Genomic DNA, 27,459 nt, shown 5'->3' on the forward strand with positions numbered 1-27,459 from the left:
CACCTGTGATTAGCGACGACAGCTTCGGAGACGGAGGCAAAAAGTTTCACCGAAATATTTTAAAAACAAGCCAGAAAAGCTCATTTTTGTTCATTGGAACTAAACTTCCAGCGATTTATGACGAGATTAAAACAGGAAAAGGCTTTAATTTGAGTTAAAAATGATCATTTATCGAGTTTGAAGACATCAGAAGAGAAAAGGAAAGATTGGAAACGGAGGTAAGCGTGACGAAAACTCAAAATAACAGTTTTTTTAATCTTTAGGGCGTTTTTTTTTTTTTTTTTTTTTATTAAACCAGTGATTTATGCCATTATTTAAGATTTGTAAATTAATCAAAATATAATATAATTCACTCAAAGTGCTTTTAAAGTCGGACATATAGATATTTTGGAGACATTTTTAATTATCAAAGAGCTAGTTTTTGTTTTTGTTTTTTGAAGGAATTTTATTTATTTAAAAAAAATTTAAGCACCAGTTTTTAAATGGTATTTCTATGGTTATTACGTGCATTTTTTTTTAACTTTATATATATATATATATATATATATATATATATATATATATATATATATATATATATATATCTTAGTTGTTTTTTTGTGTTTTTATAGTGGTTTTGAAAATATTTTTGTTAGTATTTTTTGATTGTTTTTAACCAGTATTTATTTATTTTAAGCTTTTTTAAGCATAATGTTTTTTATGGTATTTCTATAGTTTTTAAGTGCATTTTTGTTTTATTCTTTAAAGTTTTTTTAATCTTATTTTAATTTTTTTAATGTTTTTATAGTGGTTTTGAAAATATTGTTATTAGTATTTTTTCAATGTTTTTACTAGTATTTATTGTTTTTTGTTTTTTTTAAACCTTTTAAAACGACTTTTTTAAAAAGCTTTTAATGGGGTTTAAAGGTATATTTATAATGGCTTTGAAAGGTTTTTTTTAATGTTTTTTTTTTTTTAAATGTTTATTAAAAATGATTGGGGCTGGGGCTCCACTTTGCTTTAACAACAAATATAATAATTTAAAAACACTCTCTACAAGCTTTAATTATCAGCAGCATCACCTAAAATAACATGAGTAAAATGATTTTAATTAATTGTATTTACTTCTAATAAGACGTTTCTTTTACGTGGCCCCTCCTGCGAATAATGAAAACCTTTAATTAGCTTTGAAAAGCAAAAAAATATTAAAACTATTTCTGGACCTCGTGGTCACAATTTAAAATCAACAATATCTGATTCTGAAATATACATCATTTTCATCTTTTTTAAAACGTTTTTTAGTCTATAGTGTCAATATTTTAACGTTATTTTGCCTGACTGTTCTTACATGCCCATTTCATGTTTTAAAAGAATAAACATTCTTACTCTTATTTTTTTGCTTTTGTAGTCTTATTTACCTCTTTTTATACTGTTTTTGTGCTTCTTAAACATTTTGATTTTGTGACTATTTTTGATATTTTCTAAATTTCTTTTCCTTGTTAATATATATTTTTGCATTATTTAGGTATTTTTATTTGTCTTTTGTTTTTTGTAAATATTTGCAAGTTATTTGCATTGAAAGCTTTATTTTCCTATTTTGTATTGTTAATCTTAACCAAGTATTAAAATTGCACAATTTTGATTGACATTTAGTTGATGTTTTTCCCATTTAACCTCAGAACAATCCTGACTTTATTTATTTTTTCCTAAATAGTTTAGAAATGAACTTTTTAATGCGTTGTGTTCAATTAAAAAAGGTTGTAAATTTATTATTTGGGAACACAAAAAAGTGAAAGCAGTAGTCTGGGCTTAAAAAGGCACTACAAGCAAACCATTCAGTGTGTGTGTGTGTGTGTGTGTGCTGAATAAACGGCGTGATCTGATGCACACAATTAAGAAGTAAAAGGTGGTGAAATGGGATTTCATAGTGTCAATATTGGAAAATACTGGCAAATAATGGGCATGACAAATTGTGAATGTGGTTAAATTGGTAATGGTAAAACGAGGTTAAAAGTGACGATAATGGGTCAATATATGCGACATTAGGTGGAAAAGTGGTGGAAAGGGTTTATAAGTGCTGAAAATGTCTTGAAAGTGCCAAAAATGTGCAGAAAAGCCATTGAAATTTGATTAAGTAATGTGGCAAAAACGCATTAAAAGGAGCAAAAATATGACAGTAAAAAGTGATGAAAATAGATTACAATGTGGCAAGTTTGGTGTAAAAAAAAAAAAAGCAAAAATGGTAAAAAAAAAAAAGAATTCTTAGTGTCTTGAAGGGATCTGGCGACCCCTCCCAGTGTCTCGTGATCCCGAATTGGGTCCCGACCCCTAGGTTGAGAACCTCTGGTCTAAAATGTGTTTTTATTTTGTTATTAGTGAATGTAGATTAATGTGAACAGTGAGCAACAGCACGAAAGCCTCGCCTCTGCTGTGACGCGTCAGCAGGTTTAACGATAACCAGCTGAAGTGCTACACCCAACAGTTCAACTGCTCTTTTTTCCAAACTCTTCCACAAACAAAATTTTCTTCAGTCGAATAAACCTAATTTTTGTTATTTTAAAAAGAACTAGTTGGAAAATAAACTTGTGTTGTAAAACTCTTATTTTGGGAGCAGCAGGTGGTAAAAGGTGAAACATCATCAGCTCAAAGTCAGCGGTGAAAAGGCAGCGGCTGAGGCTGAGTTAAAGCACAGAGTGAAGGGAGGAAGGAGAAACAAAGGATCACAGCTACTTGCTTCTGGAAACTATGTTTTTAATAACACGCCTGGGGTGCGTCACACACTTGTCGCTCCTCTACACGCCTGAACAAAGCGTGCGTGCTGTATTGGACGATGAGGCTCGACCGACTGGATTTTTGCATAATGGGGAAATGTCTCCAAAGGCCGTGTCATTAAAATGCCATTCAAGTCGGTCTCAGATCAGCACATTGTTATTATTTGAGCTCTGAACACAGCTGTCTGCGTGTGTGTTTCTGTTCTTGTCTCGCTCCGTGCTGACCGTATCATTCTTTGTTTTTCTAGAGAAACTCATGGTGATGTGAGTTCCTCTCTGAATAGGCCGCCGCTTCTCCTCGCCAGCGATGAGATCCTTCTTCCTTCGGCTCCTTGCTGCAGAAACAAAAGCAGCATTGTGCAGAAACCAAGTCCCCAGGATGGTTTGAAGTTTGCACCGAAGACGGTGGAAGAGAAACCCCACAAACATCACCATGCCAGAGCGACGTCCGAAGGACAAGAAGGGCTCTGCAGAAGCTAAATCCCCAGTGCCCCCGATGCCCGACATCATGGTCACCTCTTCCACAGAGGAGGATAAAATTGCTACTTTTGACATCCTAGAGATGGACGACTTCAACGACATCAGGAAAAGTGAAAAAAGCAACCCGCCATCTGTGGAGGTTGGTGTGACGAAGACTGTTAAAGGCCCCAAACCAGAACGGCCCAAGATGTTAGGATGGACTTTTTTTAACAGGAAAAAGAAGGAAACACTTGACCAACCGTCGAGCCAGGAGGTGGAACTGTCGGGCAAGGAGGTGGAACCGTCGGTCAAGGCGGAGGAACCGTCGGGCAAGGCGGTGGAACCGTCGAGCAAGGCACTGGACCCTTTGGGTGCATGCGACTCCGACTACGGCAGCAGCTCATCCAGCCTGGGAGTTTTTAGCTCCACCATCGACATCACTAAGGAAGAACTCGCCAAGACGAGCCTCGACGACGACGACGAAGGTGTAACGAACTCGTCCAAACCCCGGCTGAGCGAGATCTCGACCACATCCCATGATTTCTCCTCCAAAGCCAGAGACGACATCAACGTCCAGTGGGACGACGACGAAAACGAGGACGAGGACAACCGCAGTACTCACTCGCGGCGTAGCGCCAGAGAAAACGTTTCCTGCTGCTACCGCGCCGTCAACCGGTGCTTCCTGCGCTGCGTGGAGGAGACTCCGGCCATGCTGTGGGGATTGGTGCTGTCCATGGTCTTCTGTGTGGTCATCATCATTGTAATCCCTTCCACGAGACGGGTGAGAATAACTTAAAGTAGGCTTTAATGTTTATTCTAATTCATTAGGACATACAGAAGATTAAAGTGGCGTGTTCTCATCGCCGATATGAGGGTTCAGATATAACCAGAGGTAGAAAAATTACTGAAGATGTGCTGGTATTAAAAAAAAAAAAATTACCTTAAATAACGGTTGCCGTAGTAGCGTTGACTTCCTGTTTTAAGGAGTCTTCCTTGTTCAGCTCAAGGAATGAGTGGATTTGTAGTAAGATGGATGATAGTGACATCCAAATGCTGCGCCGAAGTCTAATTTCCCCTGAAGTGCAACATCTAAATCCATCCCCTGTTAAACTTCGGGTCCTTTTAGGAATAATGTCCAAAGAACTAGATGTGACATAACTGAGCACTAAAACGTCACAATGAAATGATATTTTTCCATAAACTCTCTATGGAAGTGGGAATACGAAGAGGTAGCCTGACGTGATGACAAACATGATGTGAACAATGATTGGCTGAAATCTCCAAAATGACGAAGCCCACATATAAAGTAATATTGTGCTTGTTTGAGGCTAAAAGTTGATATAAATAAACTCCCAAGACATTTATGACAGTAAGTAGTGACAACGTTTTGTTATTTAGCTTAAGAGTGATGCGTGATATGGGTTCCACTTTACAAACATATTCAATGTTTAAGGATTTTCACCATGTGATATGGGCATTATTGCATAAACATTATGATGGAAATAAATATAAAAACAGTTTGAAATGTTATTCAAGACTATTTGATATAACTAAAATAGGGCAGAAATTACATTTGAGTAGATTTAGTGTAGTTTAAAAAAAAAAAAAAGCAGTCACGCCCAGACAGTCGTACCACATGATATTTTGACACTTTGAATAACAGTATAAATTACAGAAGTAATTTAGTAAAAAAAAAAAAAAAAGGGTGTGGAATGAAAAAAAATGAAAAAAAGTAATTTACCGTAGTAAGTAACATTTAAAAAAAGAAAATATCCAGGTGAGCGCATATATACTAAGTTAGTATTTGGTCGTTGCACAGAATATTTAGGCATGTTGTCATTGACTTAGATGGATTCAACTCTTATGGCTCTTATTTGTTCCACAACATGGAAACAAACCTAAAGTTGCCTCATTAAAGATGAAAATACAACATTGTAACTAAAGGCTCTAAATAGCGTGCTTAGGTCTGGACCTGGAGAGCAACATATTCTGCATGTTTTACATGTTTCCCTGAATCTAATGATGGTATTACCGGTGCTTAGTATCTAATTTAGTATCCCTCCCACAAGAGCCTTTCTCAAGTTTTCTGGAACTCTGGAAAACACTAGTAGGCAATACACAATTATATTTTAACTTTAGATTATTGCAACATATGTTATACAAGTTGATTGACCGCATTAATGATGGCGTCACCAGTTGCGGTGATACACCCAACACGTCATCTTTCCTCTACACGTCATCACACCCTGTAGCGACAGGTCTTCCTCCATCTCAGTTTTTTCCCTCCATGAGCTGAAATACGGGTGAAATAAGTGTGTAAATGTGTGATATTGTCCTAAAACATGCATGTGAGGAAATATTACATGTTATATCTCCCTTTCCACATGATTCTGTTTTAATAAATACAAAAGGAATTTAAATAGAAATAAAATTAGCCATTTCCGTCTTTTTTCCGTAATCACGAAAAGTCCGAGGCCTTACTCAGTGAACTGGTTCATGTACTTGTAATTCGGTCTGCCTGATGACCAACCAGCATGTTATAGGGTCCTTTTTATTACCTTCTTTGTCAATTTGGAGTCAGGTCATGTGATTTAATTAAACCACAACCAAACAGCATCTACTTTTACAACCCTGTGGCTTGTATTCATTATTATGAACTCCAACTGGAGGTCACATGTTTTATGTGCATATTTGTTTTAAAGTAAATCTTAAATAAATCACAGGATTCCCAGAAACCTGAGCAAATGAGACAGATGTTTGCTAAAATGTTAATGTGTCACATACAAAGCAAGGCAGACTGCTTCATCCTGTGTGTGTCAATGAGGAAATAAATAGATGACATTGCCTAATGTGTCCCACAATGGGGAAGAGATAATTAGGAATTTACGAGAATAGAAGAAGAACAGAATTTATTAATAATCATCTTTATTATAAATGAATGCTGTTTGTTTTGCTCTTGGTTAGTCTAGTCTAGTCTAATCTTGGCCTTGTTTTCCTTTTATCTTTTTGTTCATTATTTTATCTTGGTCTTGTTTTGGTCTTGTCTAGGTCTTGGTCTGGCTTCCCTTGTCATGAAATGGTCATAATATTATGGTTAAGCGTTTAGTTTTAGTTGCAAACAACTGTCGTCATTATTCAGGTCTTTTCTTTGATTTTAGGGGCATTGATTCACATTTGCACATTCGCATCAACTTGTAGAATATCCTCATTGCTGGAATATCTTTGGTTAACTTGGCAGCAGAGTGAGAGAAAAAACGCTGCTCTGCCTGTTTGAGCTCACTGTATCAGAAGTGAGCCGGATGTGGTAAACACCGAGTTTGAAGTCGGTTCTGACATTTTTAGGACACAAAACAAAGTGAAGCTTTTAATTCACTATTCCTTCTATCAGTCCTACTCTTCGGTATTTGAACCTTGTTTTCCTACATAAGCTTTAACCATCTTAAATACATTGGAAAATTTAAAAAACATCACTAGAGTTAGTTTATGGCTTGTTTTTACAGAGTGTGTTGGGTCACTAGCACTGACTTGTCTCGTCTTGGGCTGATCTGGGTTTTGCTTCGGTCTTGGCTTTGTTTTTATATCGTCTTGGTCTGTTTTGGACTTTTCTTGGTCTCACAGAGCTCTTCCCCCCAACACTTGTCTCTGTCTTGTCTTGGTCTTGTTTTCACCTTGTCTTTTCATGGTCTCATCTTGGTTGAGTCTTGGTTTTTCTAGTTGACTGGTTTGGTCTTGCCCTGGTCTTGCTTTCATCTTGTCTTGGTCCATTCTAATCCATTCTTTGCTAAAGTTCTTCTTGATCTCATTTGGTTTTGTCTTGGTCTTATCTTACCTTCATCTTGTATTATCTTGGTCTTGATCTTGTCTAAATTTGGTCTTTTCTTGTCTTCCTTTTATATTGCCTTTGTCTTACCTCATCTTGATTTTGTCTTGGTGTTGGTATTGCTTTCATCTTGTCTTGTCTGTAAAGCGCTTTGAGACTGCTTCAGTGTGGTGATAAAGCGCTATATAAATCGAGTCCATTTACCATTTGTCTTGGTCTCATTTTGATCTTATTTGGTTTTGGTCTCTGCCTTATCTTGCCTTCCTCTTGTCTTATCTTGGTCTCTTTTTGGCCTTGCTCTTGTCTTCCTTTCATCTTGTCATTGTATTATCTCATCTTGATCTTGTCTTGGTCTGTTTCAGCTGTGAGATGGATGTAGTAAACACTGAGTTTGACATTTTTAGGACATGAAACAAAGTGAAGCTTTTAACCATTTTTACCATTCTTTCCTATCAGTCCTCCCCTTCAGTTTACGAACCCTGTTCTCCTGCATAACCTTTAACCATCTTAAATACATTGGAGAATTTAACAAACACAACTTGAGTTGGTTTATGGCTTGTGTTTACGGTTATGTTAAGGTTTTATTTGTTCCTGCAACTTTTTTCAGGAAACTTTCAACTGTCAAATGCCAGTCTTCTTCAGAGGTGCCTGCTGATTGTTTTGACGTGTCCAATGCTTGGACACAGTTTTGTCCATGACTTCCTTGTAATAATTCCGGCAAGTTAATTTTGTCAGTGTTTACAGAGTGGTGTTGGGTCACTCGTAGCGTTGTGCATTGTTTGAATTTGAACAATTCCAGTTCCAATTCCGATTCATAACGATTCCTGATTCCGATTCTTTTAAGAGTCATGGTCAAAAAGTTGACATGTTTTAAATGAGCTAGCTAACCAGAGATCTTTCTGGATGAAATAGTCTGAACCTCTCCATGAATTTTAATCCTGTGAACTCTTTACTTTTTTTTTAACTTTACTATAAATTTCTCACAGTGCTGTTTTCAACTTTATCAAAGCTATGAATTTAAATGTGAATATAATGCATTTTCTTTTCACAAGAGCTTCTTTTAAAAAATGAAATTCACGAAAACACATTTTCACATGTGGTGTGTGATGCTGCAGGTACTTAAACATGTTACTTGGCTCCCGCTGACGTGCTCACCTGGTGCAGAGTATCAAACATACAAAAATGAGCAACTAGTCAATTTATGCATAACGCAAACACTCACTGTGGATTCTTCTTTGTTGGTGTTCAGTTGTGTCAGTGCCAGATCTTTTCACGGGCCTGATTCTTTCAGAGCATGCGGGTAGTCTATGTCACTTCCTTTACTCGGAATCTTTACGACAGTGCTCCTGGGAAGTGATATTTGAATGTAAACCAACCACTTTTTTAATGGTACACATGTGAATATGTGTTATTGTAGTGTTTTTAATTGTACATTTTTCTTTAAAAAAAGGAAGAACCACCGCAAGATGAAATATACAAACACAGATCAAAACACAATACACAGTATGGACAATAAAAAACCAAACAGAAAATAAAATAAAAACCAAAATAAATCGGAATTCACTCAAAATGTAAATTTCCAATAATTTGTGAAATCTTGGCAGTAGGTTTAGAATCCACAAACTAATTATATTTAATTAGCAGGATTTCAACCTTTTTAAATAGTACACAAACTGCCGTAAAATAGGCCGGATGTAGATGTGTTTCGCGCATTGAAAGGATCAGGCCCGTGAAAGAATCAGGCACCGACATGCGGCTTCTTCCATTCGGCGGACTGGGTATCAAAAGTAGGCATCAAAATTAAAAAATTTGAAGGATTCCGGGAAATTCGAAAAGTTAGTCTCGGGTCCAATTGATGCTCAGTGCCCAACCCCAGTCACGAGCACTGGTTTAATGTTAATAAATATGTTTGTTTGTTGGCTTTTTTATTCATTGGGTTGATCCGTAGTCCTGCTCTCAGTTCACATTACAGGACATGGTCACCCATGTGGGCGCTCTGGCGGTCTGTTGCGTAGTCCTCTGCCTCAGCACTGCCCTGCTCATCTGCCTACCCTGGCTAGCCACCGTGAGGCGCTGTGGAGGCGCCTTGGCCCTTTTCGTCTGGGGGACCCTTTACATCACTGCCATCGTCTTCATCTTCACAGGAGGGCCGGTCACCACATGGGAGCAGGTGAGCGACACTCCAAACTCTGCAGAAACTGTTCAGCTTCTTCGTCAGGGATCTCAAAGTGTAAAAAAATCTGATTTGGTCATCTGATTACGTCCTCAGGTGGGGTTCTTCCTCTTCCTCTCTCTGAGTGTGTACACGGTGCTGCCGCTCTCTGTGACCTGGGCCCTCATCGTTGGGATCTGGACCAGTGTCTCTCACATCATCATCATCAGCGTCTATGTCCCCGTAACCAGCCCAGAGACTCCAGACTTGGCCGTTCAGGTAACGAAAAAGTCACTTTAAGAGCCAGTAACTCTCGTTTGGAAACAAATTTCCAGCCACAGAAGTTGAAAATTACCAAAACTATTGGGGAAAAAATATCCATATCCAGTCATCAATGCTCAGATTTAGGTTTGCTTAGGGTGCACTCACACCAATGGATTCTAGAGAGGTTAAAACACTCTAGTAGCCATTTTTCAGATAGTCCGACTTGTTTGGTTGATGTGAACACGCAAACAAAGTCTAGAGCAGATCAAGCTGGCAAATTCTAGAGCGATTGTTTTTGTCAGTCTTGGAGCATTTCCAATCTAAGCCGAGAAAGATTAGCAACTTCTCTTGGAGCGGATGAAACAGAGGAAGTATCGGCAGCACACGGCGTTGTAGGTGGTCAATAGAGCCAACAACAGCGCCAAACAGGGTTTTAAAACCACCAAAGGCACGGCATCTTCTTGGTGCTTCATTGGTGAATGTTGAGAAAGAACAAACGGAGAAGAAAGAAGTTTCTCAACACTGTTAAGCACTCTCTTTGACCCATAGATGAGAACCTCTTCTTCAGGTTTCTGTTTCTCTTCTCCAGTAATGGTGCCTTCAAACGGTTATCTCATGGAACTGCACCAGAAGCTGTTTGGAGCGGAAGAGAAGTTGCACTCCAAATGCAAACCGAGCCAAGCCAAGGTGATAAAATTATCACCTGTCCTCTGATTCCGGTGTCACCTCCGAGTTTACCTCCATTCTGATATTGTAACCTAACCCTAATCTAATCCAATAAACAAATAAAACACGTGTACGTTCACTTTGAAAACAAAAATAAACAAAAGTGAATAATTTTTTTTAGCAAAAATTTATTTTTCGGTAGTGCGCATGCCCATATATGCTCGTAATCAATCTCAGTACTAGGTAAACAGTTCGTGACACTGGGACTAAATCGATGTGAAAGCACCCTTAGAAGACAAAAATCAGATCTGGAGAAGTCAAGATGTAAAGTCCAGTGTCTCAATAGTTTTAGTAACATTGTAAAATCTAGAGCTTAAAAGGTAAACATAGGCAAAGATTTGCAAATTACCTTAACGTGTGCCACAACAGTTTGTATTCAAATGTATTGTTGGTGTATAAATAATGGTCTACAAAAACAGCTTTTTATGCTCCTTCAATGAGGTGTATTGTTGTGTGGTTTCCTCCAGTTGGTGGCCAACGCCGTGCTGTTTGTGTGTGTGAACTGCGTCGGGGTTTACCATCTGTGTAGGACGAACTGTGGCCTGAGGGAGTCCAATCAGAAGAGGGAGGAGTTCAGCGCTATTCGCTCCCAGAAGGAAGTGAAGAAATACCAGCAGGTAGAAACGCAACTTTTGTTTTGGACTTATTTGTCATTTGTAAGTGCAGGTTGTTTATGAAAGTATGTGTGCACAGTTAGCTGTTTTCATCTTCTGTCTTTCTTTACTGTAATTATAATAATGATTAAATGTTGTCTCGTCTTATTTTGTTATTAGGGATGGGAATTGATAAGAATTTAGCCATTCCGATTCCATTATCGATACTGCTTATCGATTTGATTCCTTATCAAATGTATTTCTTTGCTTTAATTCTATCATCTTATTTTTGTCTATTTAATTTCCTGCAGGAATATCAGCTCTCTTTTAATCCACCAGGTATAGATTGTTTTCACTGAATAATAATATATACAAAAGCACTATATAAAATTGATGAATTATTATTATTATTACAACATATGATACATTTTGGCTACAAACATTTGAGAATATTTACAGTGCTCCTTTTGAACTTTAACAACTTCATCCAAAACTAATTCAGACATAAAACAAATAATTCTTCTGTAAAAAAAAAAGAACAGAATACAGTTTCACTTATTGTTATGTATTTAAACAGTAAAGCTTTAGTTTAGTTTACATTTTTATAAATGGACCTTCAGAGACGCCGTCCCCGTTTGTGTGTGTGTGTGTGAACGTGTGAAAGAGCAAACTAAAGACAACAATCAGTACCAGTCAGTCTCCCGTGTCTGATTACTTGTTACAGTATGAGGACATAAACTGGTGACGAGGTGTGTGTTCTTGCTGAAGTTTGTTGTTTTCGGAAGAAAAGTCCGTGCAAGAAGTATGTTTTGCGTGAGTGTACAGAACCCGGAAGTGAGTAGCTTAGCAACAGAAACGCTACAAACACAGCACGGAGGACAGCACAGTGTGGGTGGAGGAGGTGGATTACATCAAATTGGCTATCGACATGATTTTTAAAGTTTTGGTTAAATCATTGTGGTTTTAATGAGCATTAATTCAGGCTTTGTTGTCATTTTTTATATTTTTTTCTCGCTTTGTGTGCATTTGTTGTCTTGTGTTTCTTGATTCATTTTGTGCAGTTTCCGTGTCGTTTTGTGTGTATGTGGAGTCAATTTGTCTATTTTTTATTGTTGTTCTGTCAATTTTTCTGTCATTTTTGTGTATTTGTGTCGTCATTTTTATATACGAACTCATTTTGTGAGTGTTTGTTGTTTTCAGTATTTTTGAAATTTGTGGGTAATTTTATAAAGTTTTTGGGTGATCAATCATTTCACTACCTTGTTGGGTGATGAAAGGGCAAAAATAGAAACATAAAGAAAAAAAGTGGAAGCAAAGTTTAAATATACATCTGCTTTAGCAATAAGGCAGCTAGCTTTAGCCGCTATGTAGCTTTAGTTGTCGTTTTGTTTATTTTTCTTATTGTTTTGTGTGTCTTATGTGTCAGATTGTTTTTTTTTTTCCGTGTGTTTTTCTTGTTATTTTATGTCAGATTGTGTTGTTTTTTTATTTTTTATTGGTTGTTTTGTTTATTTTTTTTATAATTGTAAGTTTTGTGTGTTTTATGTGTCAGATTTTGTTGTTTTCTGTTTTTCAGTTGTTGTTTTGTGTGTTTGTCTTGTTTTGTTGGTTTTATGTGTCAGATTGTGTGGTTCTCTCTATTTTTTAAACCTTATTGACATATTCTGCCGTTACAAGGTAGCTTTAAGAAAACGCTCAGTATTTTGAGTATGCCGAGGCCGACATAAATGTCCTCTTTATTTTTTTAAATCTAAATATGGTCACCCTAAGGTTATATATCCTTATATTCATTCGCTGTGGGTTTAAAGGTTAATTAAAAAAAAAAGCCCCCCAGCCATCATCTGGTCGCTGTATGTTTTCTATAGTAACGGATTAATCATTCACCCCCGCTGAGGACCAGCAGCAATAGACCAGGCCTTTTATTCAAAGCAAGTCAACAATCAGATGAAATGTGATGGGCTGAGCAAACACAACCATCTTTTTTTTACTGCCTGTGTGACCCGACCACACGCTGACCAACCACGTGTGTGTGTGTGTGTGTTTCCCTGGCAACAGGAGCAGCTCCTGCTGTCCGTGCTGCCACACTACATCGCTGTGGAGCTGAAGACCGAGGTGATGAAGAGGCTGTCCAAGAACGAGGACACGGAGGAGAGCAAGGTCAAGGGCCACAACTTCCACAGCTTCTACATACGACAGCACAAAGACGTCAGGTGAGGTTTGAAAGTGTTGAGAAAGTTCAACACACATGGTTTTGCCAAAAGGTTTCAACATGTGGGTCGCTGACTTCTTTTTGATGGGTCGTGAGCAAAAAAATCAAATATGTTCTTTATTTTGACAGGGATTTTTCTATTTTTCATTGGATACCAGTGTTTCCTCTAATGTTTATTTGGCAGGGTGCCCCGCCCCCCCACACAGACACCCCCTATAATAGAGGTGGGCAACCTCTATCACAGCGGGGGCCACAAAAATATGTTTGTTTGAGCGAAGGGCCACATTATCACAAGACCAATCTGAGCGTTATTACAGGAAAGAACAAAGAGTTTTTTGAGTTATTTTTTGTGTTTTTTTGTCATTCTGTGCATGTTTGTTGTTGTCTTGCTTGTTATGAGGCATTTTGTGCATTTTTGTTGTTCTTTTGTGTATTTTTCCCTATAAAAAGCAATTTCAGATTGTAATGCGTCGCTGTTGTTTCATTACATCTATTAATTTTTTAGAAGCATTTCTCCTCTCCTCTAAATTAAGTTAATCAAAACTTAATCATTGATCCTTGAGGGAAAATTGAGTGACATTAATGCTGCTCTCATACATCTTTATAAGACTTATTATAAATAATTAAAAAAGAGCAGTCAGAATAATCCATGTCAGTACAACTTACAAATATCTTCCATTGAATCTGAGCTTACACTTGGTTTTAAATTACATTTTTGTTTTGTTTCCTCACACGAGTTAAAAACTAATATTTTCTCATAAATAGATAAAATATTTCTTAAAAAAAAAAAACAGGAATTAAAAAAATTGTATGTGGAAAACATGCATTTTAATAATTCTAGTGGTAAAATGTGTTTATTAGAATGTTGATCATGTGTTTATTACGTGTGTGTGTGCGTGTGTGCATGTAGCATCCTTTACGCAGACATCGTAGGCTTCACTAAACTGGCGAGTAGCTGCACCCCGGTGGAGCTGGTGGCGATGCTCAACAAGCTGTTTGGGAAATTTGACGACATTGCCATGGTAACCACACACCAGGATTGGGGTCAATTACGTTTTTCAGTTAGAATTACGTCTTCAATTAGCCATGTTCAATTACAATTCAATTATTAAATATGCTAACCATGTCTTAAATCAGCTGTAAATTACAGTAAAACAATAATCTGTCATCTAATTTGTTTCTTATCTCTTGGTTACCTTGTTACGCTTAAATCGAGGCTATACAAGATTTTTTTTTTGTGCTGCGTGACACAATTTAAATTTGTGTTGCACGGCACGAAATTGTGTATCAAACCACTTTTATGGATAGGAATAAAAATAACTGTTACGAGCACTTTTTTTTTTTTTTTTTACTAATACTGTGTGTAAATTTTAATGTTTTGACTTTTATTTTGACTTTTTACTAACCTATAGAATCGTGTTTTCCAATTCTCCAATTGCCGCCCCCCCACCCACCCACCAATCACAACAATATTGATTTTTTTTTTTTAAAAAATGGGTACAAAAAAAAAAGTCACAATTTGGACTAAATTAATAAAAATAATGTAAAATTTGCAACCATATATTTAGAACAGTAATGAAGCTCTCCATTAATAAAATGCAAAGAAAACATTTTCTACAATTTTTGCTCAAGGTGTGCCCCCCCCCCGTGCCCCCCACCTTTAATGACGTCACGCCCCCCACTGCTACAGGGCTTTTTATTCCTATCAGTTAACCTGGAGAAACCTTATTTATCATCCCTCAATTATGACACTTTTTACACTTCTAAATTTGGTATTACATTTCTTATTTTTCATTTATTTAAAAACTTTTATTTTATTTCTATCCATTTATTTATTTTATTTTAGACCTTTATGAATTAGTATATTTTATTTTTTTATTTTCTACCACCTGGTTCATGAGGGATTTTGGAGGGAACGTACGTGATGAATTACAGGTGGAAAAGTGGGGCCAGTAGTTTGTATATAGATTGTGTTGATGTTGATGTTTTTTATAATCTCACAACTTAGACCTAGAATAATCCTTTTTTATTTTTAACTCTTCATATTTTCTCCTCTTCCTAAAAACGTGCTGTGTGTGCAGAAACACGGCTGTCTGCGTATTAAGATCCTGGGGGACTGCTACTACTGCGTGTCCGGACTCCCCGACCCCATCCCCAACCACGCCAGGAACTGTGTCCAGATGGGACTGGAAATGTGCACGGCCATTGGGTGGGAATATTACCCAGAATGCATCAGAAGTTTATGTTTTTTATTGTTTTAGATCTCAGTTTAATTTTAATTAATTTATTTTTTTACTCATTTATTGATCATTTAACTCATATGCTACTGTTTTTATACTTTAGCTTGTTTTTACTGGGAAGTCTTTGTTCGACTAAAGTTTAGATATAATTAAAATGTTTGTTTGGATTTTTATTCTTAACGAGGTTACTTGTTTTCACAAAAAAATTTTTTGTTGGACTTTTGAATTAACTTAAAGTATGGATTTATTACAATTTTTATTTATTTTTGGTGGGGTTTTGTTGTATATTTTTTATTTTGCTTTTTTTTTGTTGGTTTGCCTGATATTTCTCTGCTTTTACACTTTTACTTTTTACTTCCCATTAGAATGTACTTCATTTTTATTTAAAAAAATTTAATGTATTTTCTTTGTTAATTTTTACAATTTTTATACTTTCCAGTGGTTCTTAATGTATTGTTTACACTGCGAAATAAGATTGAACAAGTGAATAGTTGTAATATAAAATCATTTTTGTTAATAAGCTCCATCTCTCCATTCACTGTTTGCAGTAAAGTGCGCGAGGCGACGGGCGTGGACATCAACATGCGGGTAGGCGTGCACACGGGAAACGTGCTCTCTGGCGTGATCGGCCTGCAGAAGTGGCAGTACGACGTGTGGTCACATGACGTCACGCTAGCCAATCACATGGAGTCTGGAGGCCTCCCGGGGTAATAACATCATTGATATTTTCAAGAACAAAATTGATTACATTTTTTTCTATTGATCATGACAAAGAGGTTTTTTTTTTTAATGTAAAAATGGTTTTTGTTGTATTATGATAATACAAATCAGTGATTGAAATAATCTCTGAATGTGACATAAAATCTTTACATTCTGTATACATTGCAATTTATAATAAATATTTCTGTTTTCCTTACAATGAAAATATTCTATATCAAAATCTTTCCAATCTCCAATTATTCCTGTATTATATTATGTTCTTTATTTTTTTTAAACAGTATTTATTGATTTAAAAAAATTGCCTTAACTACATTTACAAATTGGTTATTATTACAGTAGATTGTGTTACATTGTAAAATAGTTATTAGACCTTTTCTTTAGTTTATTTTAGCTATTAGTTTATTATGTAATGATGTATTTATTTATTGATGCGTTTTTTTAAACTTACTATTTTATGATTATTTTTTTAAAGCAATATCAAAATAAATATGTATATGTATTTTAGCAATTTTTATAAATATAAAATAAAAATAATAATAACTAATAAGTGTATAAAAAAAATTAAATAATACGTTTTTTAATGTAGACAAAATGTGTATTGTTTGTAAAATAATCTTGTTAATACACGATTTTATTAATTCAGATTTTTATTTACAAATATGAAATATATTTAAATTATATATAAATAAATTAATATCAAATATTTTCATTAAATACCAATATTAAACGTAAAGACATATTAAAACTACTTTATGTTATCATTACAGTAGATTATGTTATTAGTTAATTATATAATAATATATTTATTTTTTATTTTTTTTTTAAAGGTCTTTCTGATTATTTTTAAGACGGAATCAAAATAATGTTTTTTATATATATATATATATATATATATATATACAATTTTTATAAATACAAAATAGACATTTTTTTTATGTAGACAAAATAGTTATTTTGTTATAATTAAGAAAATTGTTGATATTTTTTTTTCAATAAATGATCAACCCTCATGATTTTATTGATTCAGAGTTTTTTTTATTACAAATATCCAACATATTTAATATATGTGTACAAATAATATTGATTATTTTCATTAAATACCGGTATGTTTACACATTGATATGAAAATGGTTCAGGCGCGTCCACATCACAGAGGAGACGCTACAACACTTGAACGGAGCGTACCAAGTAGAGAACACTGATGGGGGGAGTCGGGATCCTCTTCTCACTGGGAAAAAAACCTATTTTGTGATCGACCCCAAAAACCCAGCCAGTGGCCCCAGGAGTCACAAACTGGTGAGTGTTTGGTTCTGACGTTTATCACACGTGATCCCAACACTCGCGTTATGAACCGTTCCGTCTCCGTCTCAGGTCAGCCGACTGGCGGCGGCAGAAAACCCCCAGCGAGCGTCCGTGAAGATGACCCAGTACCTCCAGAACTGGAACAACGTCCCCCCGTTCGCTAACCTGAGAGACCCCAACGCCAAGCGGCTCAACAAGAAGTTCATCCTGGGAAACTTCATCCTCAGTCCCTCCCAGCTGGTGCCGGTGTGTGTGTGCATGTCCTCACAAAGCCTGTGTTTCTGACTGAGTACAGCTGTCTGTGTGTGTGTGTGTGTCTAACTATGTGTGTGTGTGTGTGTGTTTGATGCAGGAAAGACGACAGAGTCACAACCACAAATCCAGGTAAACAACTACAAACACTTCTTTCTTCAGTAGTTTTCCTACTGGTCAACGCAACACAAAGTGCTTCACACAAAAAAAACTACACACACACACACACAAATATTAAGAACTAGAGACAAACACTTTATTATTTATATTATATGTGTGCGTGTATAGATAAATAGAATAAACAAGTGCATTTATTAAACAAAAAATATAAATAATGTTTATTATGTATAGGTATTATTTATACATACACATTTATTATTATTATTATTATTATTTACAAGTATTATTTATATATACACACATTCATTTATTATTATTTATTTTTGTTTAATAAATGTAGAATAAACAAGTACTTTTATTAAACAAAAAATAAATGAATAAATAATGCCTATTGTTTATTTATAGATATATATATAATGGGTATTATTCATAAAATTTTTGTTTAATAAATGTACTCGTTTATTTTATTACATACTTATACATTATTATATATACACAGATTTATTTATTATTGTTATTATTATTTATTAATAATTATTTTGTTTGTTTCATACATGTAATGCATATAACATATTATGTATAAATAAATAAAATAAAATAAAATAAGATAAAGAAAATACACGTAAAGTTAAAATGACTAGAAATGGGTGATATTAGCGTCCCACCAGAAAATGTAATATCGGTTGACATCGGTATTGGTTTTTCAGCCTTTATTGATTAATCCTGTGTGGTTACAGTGTGTCTCTGGATAATTCTGCACGTAGGTCTCTGGACACGTTGGACTCTGCAGGGTAAGTTCAGTTTGTTTGTGTTTTATCTGTGTTTTATTGGTGCTTTGTTTTAGTTAAAACTGCTGGTTTATCTTTCAGGAAAAAAGCAAAGAGGCTTAATTGTCTGACTTTGCTGTTTGACGACCTCAGCCTTGAGAAAACTGTAAGTGTCGTCGGTAACGTAATTTCTTATCTTTAAAAGTTAAACGCGTTGTTGTTGGTGTTGGTGGTGGTGTTGTTATTATGAGCGATAGTTTACAAAAAAACATATTGGTTCATCACCCGTTGCCTTAGTGACGATGTTATAGTAACATTTGTGCGCATAGTACCCAGAGTGATTTTTCTGTAAATTTTTTGGCTTCAGAAAGTCTGTTTCCAAGGTAACATGTCTGAAGTCTTTGAGGGTTAGTTGTTACCATGATGGTACCCTACCCAACTTTTTTGAGAATCAGTCATTACCGTGGTATTATGTCTGAAGTCTTAGAGTTCAGCTGTTACTAAGGTAACATGTCTGAAATCTTTGGGGCATATCATCTCAAGGGGCATATCCTCCAATAAATAAATTTGAAAATTTGAGGGTCAGCTGTTACCATGGTAACATGTCCGAAGTCTTTGAGAGTTAGCTGGTACCATGGTAACATGTTTAAAGTCTTTGAGGGTTTGTCGTTACCATGGTACTCTACGCAACATTTTTTGTCATTACCATGGTAACATGTTCAAAGTCTTTGAGAGTCAGTCGTTACCATGGTAACATATCCAAAGTTCAAAGACTCTCGAGGCAACCTGTTACCACTGTAACGTGTCCGGGTTCTTTCGGGGGTGCTTTGTCTGTTACCATGGTAACATAGCCTGGTTAGAACTCCTCAACAGTGTGGCGGCTGATTGGGTGATTTGCAGGCCTTCAAAATAAAACTGGGGCCGTTTCTCCTCAGTTTCGTCTCTCGGCACTGAAAGGCATCCATTACTCCATGGGCTGCCTGGCTTTGATCTTTGTGACCATTTTCATCGTCCAGATGCTCGTCTCTGAAAAGTGAGTACCTCTTATATCACATCGCTAATATTATTTATGATATCATGAAATACTTATATACTTCATACGTATCTTTTGTCAGGAATTTTGAGCTGGCCGTGTCGTATGGCGCTACGTTCCCTGTGGTGGTTCTGCTTCTCTTCATCTCTTTCACTGGATATTTGGAGGTAAGAAAAACACTGTGAAATGTTTATACACAAAAAAACTGAAACCTGCTTTACTAATTAAAAAGTGAAGTTAAGAACAACCTGCCAACAATAAAACATTCACCTTTTGCTAATGTTCTCCATGGCAACATGTTGTTTTCGCCACTTTATTTTTTGTTTTATTCAAGTTCAACCTATAGTTTCCTTTTACAGCTTTTTTTTTTTTTCCCTGAAAGCTATTTTCCTTTTCATTTTATTATTTCTTTCTTTTTTTAAAGAATAAATGGCAATCCCTATTACTGCCATGTTTTTTTTTATTTAACTACTCTGCCCTGTTTAAAATTGTACCATTAACAATATTGTTTGAGTTGTATTGTATTTAATTTTATCCATTATTTTGTTGTTTTTATTAACATTTAAATGATTGTTTTAATTTTTTTATTAATCAATTTATCATAATGATAAAAACTCTTTTTTTTTATTTTTGTTTTACTTGAATATTTAGTTTTTCTTTTCTATTCATAATTGTTCATTTGTCATTATTTTAGATATTTATTTTCTAATTCCTACAGAAATGGCGCTCCAAGATGCCGCCGAGTGTCCAGTGGATTTCTGGCATCTCCAACGGTCTCGCCACCATAGCTGTCCTCCGCCTGTTCGTGGTTATTCTGTGCGTCCTCATCACTCTGCTGATGGCCATCCTCAACTATGTATGTTTTTTAATCTCATTTCCTTTCTGCTCCCATTTAATAACTTAACTTTTTTTATTTTCCTGTTTCCGTCCTCAGTTCTTCCTCCCAGGACAAAACTGCACCTCCATCACCAACGGGACAGAGTTGGAAAATCTCCGACTCTACACTGGCCCAGTGCGTGTCCCAACACACACACACACACACACACATACTTATTTATCACACCTTTTATCCAGGGGTGGACTGGCCATCTGGCATACCGGGCACCGTCCCGAAGTGAGCCGGTCCAGTTCGCTAGGTTTTTTTTGTTTTTTTGTTTTTTTTGGCCAAAAATGGTCCAAAAGTGCCAAAAACACAACAAGAAAACAGTGTAAAGTGACTAAAATGGGCCAAAAGCAGTCAAGAGTGTCAAAAAAATGGGAAACGGGTGGTATGTATTGGCAAAGGGTCGCTTAAATGTGCAAAATGTGGCAAACAATAGAGGAAAGGGGCAAAAATGTGGAACAAAAATAGGCAAAATGTAGAGAAAAAAGTAACAAGTAATATTTATTGGGGGAAAAGTTAGCTTATTTGGATTAAAGGTTGGTAAACAAAATTAAAGAAAGGACAAAAAAATGCATAAAAGTGTCGAAAGGAACTTGCAAAAATGGAGAAAAAATAGGAAAAAAGGGATATTTATTGTCAAAAGGTAACAAAAGTCTAAATAAAGCAGCAGAACTTTTTGAAAAGGGGCAAAAATGGCACAAAGGAAGTTGCAAAATGGTTAAAGGAAATAGGCAAAAAAAAAAAGGGGTTAAAAGTTTCCCCATTTTAAAGTTTTCTGGGGGAATAATAATAAAAATGAAGACATAAAGAGCCGCATGTTGATAATTACTGGTCTGGACAGAAAATGCTAGGGTTGAGTTTTTGTCCCAGTCCACCCCTGGTTTCATTATAAAACTCTCCTCCCAGTCCTGACTCTGACTCTGGTCCTTTTCCACCAGTACTACCTGTACTGCTGTCTGCTGGCCATGCTGGGAGTGATCGTCTTTATCAGGACGAGCATGTTGGTGAAGATCCTGCTGCTGACGCTGGCCGTGGTGGTTTATCTCGCCCTGTTCCTCCATGTTTACGCCCCGAGGTCGGCCTGCCTCGTCCAGCTGCTGTACCACAACGGCTCCCAGTGAGTGACCAGTGTAACCAGCAACAAACAACTGCTGAAGGTTTACACGCTACTAGTAGATTTAAGGAAAAAAAAGCAAGACTTTTATATTTAAAATCTTTATAAATATAATATTTATGTGTTTAAAATGTTATTTTACTGAGCCTGAAACATAAAAATCAAAACAAGGCTTTACATCATTTAATTAAAAGTGCAAAGCCAATCATTTTTTTAGGCGTCTGAAATAAATGAGTCCAATGTCATTTGCTCGACAAAATGTAAAAGGCTAAAATTGCTGCTCAAAAGTTTGTTTTTATCTCCACTTTATTTTTTCCCTGATCTCTCAAAATTTTTTGAAAAATCCCCCTCCCTCTTTTTTTTCTTTTCTTTTTTTGCATATTTTTCTCATTTTTTTCTCTCTTTTTTTTCTTCTTTTTTTTACCATTTTTTCTCCTTTTTTCCATTTTTTTCTTCTTTTTTTCCATTTTTTCTTCATTTCTTCAATTTTTTTCTCCTTTTTTCTATTTGTTTTCCATTTAGTTTTTTCCTTTTTTCTCCATTTTTCTATTTTAATTTTTCTTCTATCTGTTGCTTTCCTCTTTTTTTTTTTCCATTTAATTTTTGCCTTTTTTTGCCTGAAATTGAATGTGAGGTGTTATCACAGGAAATACTGGGAAAAACTAGAACAAAAATGTAATCAAACCAATCACGGTCCTCCTTGTGTGGTGACGAAACATGAGAAATCACTGTAAGAATGAAGGAAAAACACTGCTATGCATCCGTCTAGTTTCTAGTCCCTTTTGTTTCTGTTTATTCTTTAGGTATTTCCACAATCATGAAAAATGGACAGAAATCACAAAATTCCCTTCCTGGAATTAAATAGAATTAATTAATTAATTTATGTAAACAAACTCAGGTGGAATATGATAATGAATATACCCTCATTTACATGCAGTTTTTCCCCTTAAACGGGGGGTTGAATGTGTAGCAAAAGACAGAAATGTCAAATTTTGTGCAAAATGCTGTTACGATTATTCACAAAATAATTGACTTCACCTCTTGAAATGGAAATAAGTGTGACTGTGTGTGTGTATCTTTAGACCTGGTGTGCTGAAAGACCCCCAGATCATGTCGGGAGTTTGGCTCGTCATCTTTTACATCATCGGCTTGATTCTGGCCCGACAGGTAACAACACACACACACACACACACACACACACATTCTTCTATCTGTAAATCCCAGTCAAAGACATAACGTTGTAACGATGCGTTGGCGTCTTTCAGGACGAGCTGGGCTGCCGTGTGGACTTCCTGTTGGAGCGCTGCTTCCAGACAGAGAGGGAGGAGATGGAGATGATGGAGAATGTGAACAAGCTGCTGCTGCAGAACGTGTTGCCTCAGCACGTGGCCTCGTTCTTCATGGGCAAAGCCGTCTGTAACCAGGTACACACATACATTAAGGTCCCAATGAAGAAAGACTTTGGCTTCTACTTTTATCTAAAATATTTGGTGTCCTTATTGTTCCTTCAGGACTTGTACAGCCAGTCGTATGATTCCGTGTGTGTGATGTTTGCGTCGGTGCCACAGTTCAAAGAGTATTACACAGAGAGCAGCTCCAACAAGGATGGCCTGGAGTGTCTGCGTCTGCTCAACGAGATCATCGCAGACTTCGACGAGGTGACACAACGAACTCGCCGTCATATTAGTTCATGTAACATTCGTTTATTTTCTGGGTCTAATCTGAACGTCCGGTTCCACAGCTTCTCTCCAAACCAAAGTTCTCCTCAGTGGAAAAGATCAAGACCATCGGCAGCACATACATGGCAGCGGCAGGACTGACGTACACGCCTCCAGGAGACGAGAGAAAGGTTTGTGTTCACAAAACGATCTTAGAGTATGATTATCACTATGTTCACGCTTCAGATTTAACTCTCTATCACTCTTTAAACATTGTCTCACTCTTTAAATGGACCTGTCTCACTCTTTAAATGTCTTCTTCTTTAAACGTTATGTCTCACTCTTTAAATGTTGTCTCACTTTTTAAATGTTCCATCTCACTGTCTGTCGTGCAGAAGCTGGAGATGTCCTACAGCCACGTGCGCTCCATGGTGGACTTTGCCTTTGCTCTGATGAATAAACTGGAGCTGATCAACACTCACTCCTTCAACAGCTTTAAGCTGCGCGTGGGTGCGTCCCAGTTCATTCATTACTCTGCGTGTGCATGTGCGTGTGTGTGTGTCTGTATGAGAAGGGTTTAAACCGTTTATTCCTCTGCAGGAATAAATCACGGGCCGGTGATTGCAGGAGTTATCGGAGCCCACAAACCTCAGTACGACATCTGGGGGAACTCTGTGAACGTGGCCAGCAGGATGGACAGCACGGGAGTGCTGGACAAGATCCAGGTCAGACACACACAGCAATCATGCACGCGCACACACACACACACACACACACACACACGTCATCTAAAGGAAAACACCTTAAAGAGGTGCTGTTTTCATTTCTATTGCAGTTTAAAAACATGAGAGTAGATAAGGAAAAATAAATTGAGTTAAGTTGAGATAAATGAGCTTAAGCTTTAGTGAAGATAAGTCGAGATAAAGAATAAGCCTATAAGACAAATGTACAATGTCAGATAAATCAGGATAAGTTGAGATGAGTTTGGTAAAGATAAGTAAAAATAATATGACTTAAATAAAGATGAGGTAAACCAAGTAAAGATAAGTTGACATGAGAGAAAAATTTGGTAAAGAGAAATTAAAATAAGTCAAAATAAGATGAGCAGGATAAGATAATATGAGATGAGGTAAGTTCAAATAGAACAAGTAGATAATCAGAAGTCAAGATAAGTAAGGTACAATATCAGATACTGTAAAATGAGAAAATAAGATAAGTCGAGATCAGATAAGTTGGGATAAAATGAGTTGAAATAAGTGAGGATAAGTTAAGGAACGATAAGCCGAGATTAGTAAGATAATATAAGGTAAAGATAATGTGAAATGTCAGGATAAAAACGCAAACTGGTGCATATCTCGGTCAAAATAAATGCTAACACCAAATCTGAGACCCTTGGTTGGCATGTGACTGTGAGGGTATGAGCAGAATGTGAGTAATTTAGGCCACGAGGGGGCACTGCAAATATGGGAAATGTATATTTCTTAAATGACAATACCGATTTTTACCAAATTTGGTGGGTATGACCTTGGGTCGCTCCTGAGGCCATATCTTAAAGTTAATCGTGATTGGTCAAAGTGGGCGTGGCTTATTACAACATAAAACATAAATAAACAAACATTTATTACAGCTGAAGTATTATGTTGAGGGCTGTAAAATGTACAGGGTAGATATAGAAGATCACACAAACCACCCATACTAAAAAGTGCACCGCTAGGTGGCGCTATACGTGCAAACACATTTTGGCCTCTAACTTTCACATTTTAAATCACATCTTCATAAATTTTATATCCACGTGTTCCCTAAATAGAGTTGCATCTTCTGACATAGGCCACGCCCACTCCCATGGCATATTGCTCTTTTTTAAGGCACTACACATATCTCATATCCACAGATTCCCTGAATAGCACTGAATCACCTGGGCTTAGCCACACCCATTTCCGCCTGGAGTTTAGTTGGCGCAAAATCGCGAAAACTGCCAAATCTTCTTTTTCTAACTCCTCCTTGGGGTTTTGTCCAATCAGCGCAAAACTTGTCATGTAGAGTTTTCAGTTGGACCTGATCTGAAGTGATAAATAATTTTGTTTGGTTATAAAGATTTAAAAAAGAAATATTAAATCGTGGCTTTCGCCTTTAATTGGCCATGTAATGTTGTTACATACATGGAATTTGTCCTCTGCATTTAACCCATCCCTGAGGAGCAGTGGGAAAGGAAAGCATTGAGCCTCCTTTCCTTAGCTTAAAGTGAACTTGAACGCTCCTTATCACAAACACTTCCGGTGGTAAAGGAATATTGGTTAGGAAAGGAGATAGGAGGGACTATTTGGACGCAGCCTGAGGAGCTTGTTTCACGGTCTGCTAATCTAACATGTCCTCTCTGTGCCTGTGTCCTGCTGTCGTCAGGTGACGGAGGAGACGGCTCAGATTGTGGAGAGTGTGGGCTACAGCATCACACTCAGAGGAAAGATCAACGTCAAGGGCAAAGGGGAGCTCACTACCTTCTTCATCAACACGGACCAGGGCACTCCTCACTTCTGATCTCACACACACACACACACACACACACTGTGCGAACCTGACAGACCGGTCCCAGGAAACACAAAGCAGCTGAATAGAAACTGTGTTAATAATTGAGCTCAGACGCTGACTCGTCTTCAGGGTGAGACGTTAAACACCTGCGACTCCAATAATGAAGGAGAAACTCTGAACGTTTAATGAATCTGAAGGAAACTCTGCAGGATTCTCTTTAAAAGATCTTTCTGCGTCTGTATCTGTGTGTGTGAGAGTGCATATTTGTCCGTGTGCGTTTGGCTGAGTTTGTGTGAGTGTGTATTTAATGTTTATGATGAATATTTGAAGAATCATGTCGATGTTTAAAGGATGCAAAAACTAAGATATTCTTTGTCTCAGATCTTCTAATGCTGCCTTCTGGTTTATAATTATTTTTTCTACACTTGAAACTAATATTTTCCCTCTTTATTTCCTCTTCTGATGAGCACAAAGCTCAACATGTTCAACCGGGTAAAGAAGATCTATTTATTGTTTGCACACATTTCCTCTAAACCAAGCATTTATTCTCTTTTCTTCCGCTTTGCGTCTGAGAACTATTGAGACAAACTGGATTCAGAGACATTGAAACACCATTAAAGAGCACTTTGTTGAATTCTAAATGAGGATATTACATCCCTGACGATGCACTTTCTCAGTTATTGTATTTTGTGTTTTTGTTGTGTTGAGTATTTTTGTGAGAATGTAATGAACCATGCACTGTTTACACTGTCAGGAAATATTTTTATAATGTATTTAAAAGATATTAAATGAATGACCTTGTTGACAACGTGGTGTTTTTTTCTCTAATGCAACATATCATAATTAATGTAGATACAATTATGTCTGATGGAAACTTTTTATTTCAGTGAGGGTCACAAAAATATGATTGATTTGAGGGCCACAGAATAGAAGTTATTGGACCATTTATCCAGGAAAGAACTAAGGTTTCAGTGTGCGTTTTTTGTCATTTTGTGTATTTTTGTTACATTTTCTGAGTTATCATTTTTATTCTTTCATATTTTTTTTGTCATATGTATTTTTCTTGCCATTTTGTGTATTTGTGTTGTAATTTTATATATTTTTAGTCATTCTGTTTGTGTCATTTTGAGGATTTTTTTTGACACATTTTTGCGGATTTTGGGGGTAATTTTAAAGTTTTTTTTATTATTTGTATTTTTTATTTTATTTTTTAGCTATTTCATATATTTTTGTTGTTTTGTGGCTTTTTGTGTATTTTGGGGTCATTTTAGTGTAGTGGTTTTGTGTAGTTTTAAAATATCTTACTTACCTACTATACTGTATATATTTTATCACAACAAAGGTTCTCAACTTGTGGGTCGGGACCCATTTATAGTGGGTCCGCTGCATGGCAAAAAGCATTAAAATAATAATAATGCATTCTCACACATATTTTGAATTCTGTTCACACCTGTGACAGTAAAGTTCAGTTTTAAAAACTAATGTAATTAAAGTTTGATCTACTTCTCATATCGTTTTTTAAGTATACTCTTTGATCAATTTATTTGCAATTTACAAATGAAAATGGCACTTTTCCTACATTTAATATATATATATATATATATATATATATATTATTTATTTTCATCAATTCAGTAAAATTATAAAATGATTGTTAACTGTTATAAAAGAGACAATTTCCCATTCAATTCATTTGTACACTTTCATTATTTTTAACCTTGTAATATATATCTTTTTAAGGATTAATAAAGTTAAAGATTAATTTTTGTATAACACGTATCAGTGTTCTGTTTTCTGTGGGGTTTTTTAAAAAAAAAAAAATTCATTAAAAATGTTTTTTTTTAGCTAAAAGTAGATTTTCCCACCCTTCA

At 36.1% G+C, this 27,459-nt stretch overlaps 1 protein-coding gene across 2 annotated transcripts; it reads left to right on the forward strand.

The window, feature by feature from the left end:
* LOC114480516 (adenylate cyclase type 2) lies at positions 1 to 26,396 on the forward strand. Of its 2 annotated transcripts, XM_028474729.1 has the most exons (26): positions 1 to 218; positions 2,999 to 3,990; positions 8,990 to 9,199; positions 9,299 to 9,460; positions 10,639 to 10,788; positions 12,820 to 12,974; positions 13,884 to 13,995; positions 15,055 to 15,182; positions 15,762 to 15,920; positions 17,070 to 17,229; positions 17,305 to 17,481; positions 17,588 to 17,619; positions 18,345 to 18,398; positions 18,477 to 18,540; positions 19,310 to 19,407; positions 19,490 to 19,574; positions 20,126 to 20,263; positions 20,342 to 20,419; positions 21,229 to 21,407; positions 22,487 to 22,571; positions 22,670 to 22,828; positions 22,916 to 23,062; positions 23,146 to 23,253; positions 23,458 to 23,572; positions 23,663 to 23,787; positions 25,463 to 26,396. In XM_028474729.1, exons 2-26 carry the CDS (start codon positions 3,184 to 3,186, stop codon positions 25,595 to 25,597), a joined length of 3,822 nt encoding a protein of 1,273 aa, XP_028330530.1. In that variant the 5' UTR covers positions 1 to 218; positions 2,999 to 3,183; the 3' UTR covers positions 25,598 to 26,396. The 2 variants fall into 2 exon arrangements, with proteins under 2 accessions (XP_028330530.1, XP_028330529.1); XM_028474728.1 differs by having other exon boundaries at positions 22,670 to 23,062.
* The last annotated feature ends 1,063 nt before the right edge of the window (positions 26,397 to 27,459 follow it).

The sequence above is a fragment of the Gouania willdenowi genome, chromosome 18, assembly GCF_900634775.1.
Source record: "Gouania willdenowi chromosome 18, fGouWil2.1, whole genome shotgun sequence".
Classification (NCBI taxonomy): Eukaryota; Metazoa; Chordata; class Actinopteri; order Blenniiformes; family Gobiesocidae; genus Gouania; species Gouania willdenowi.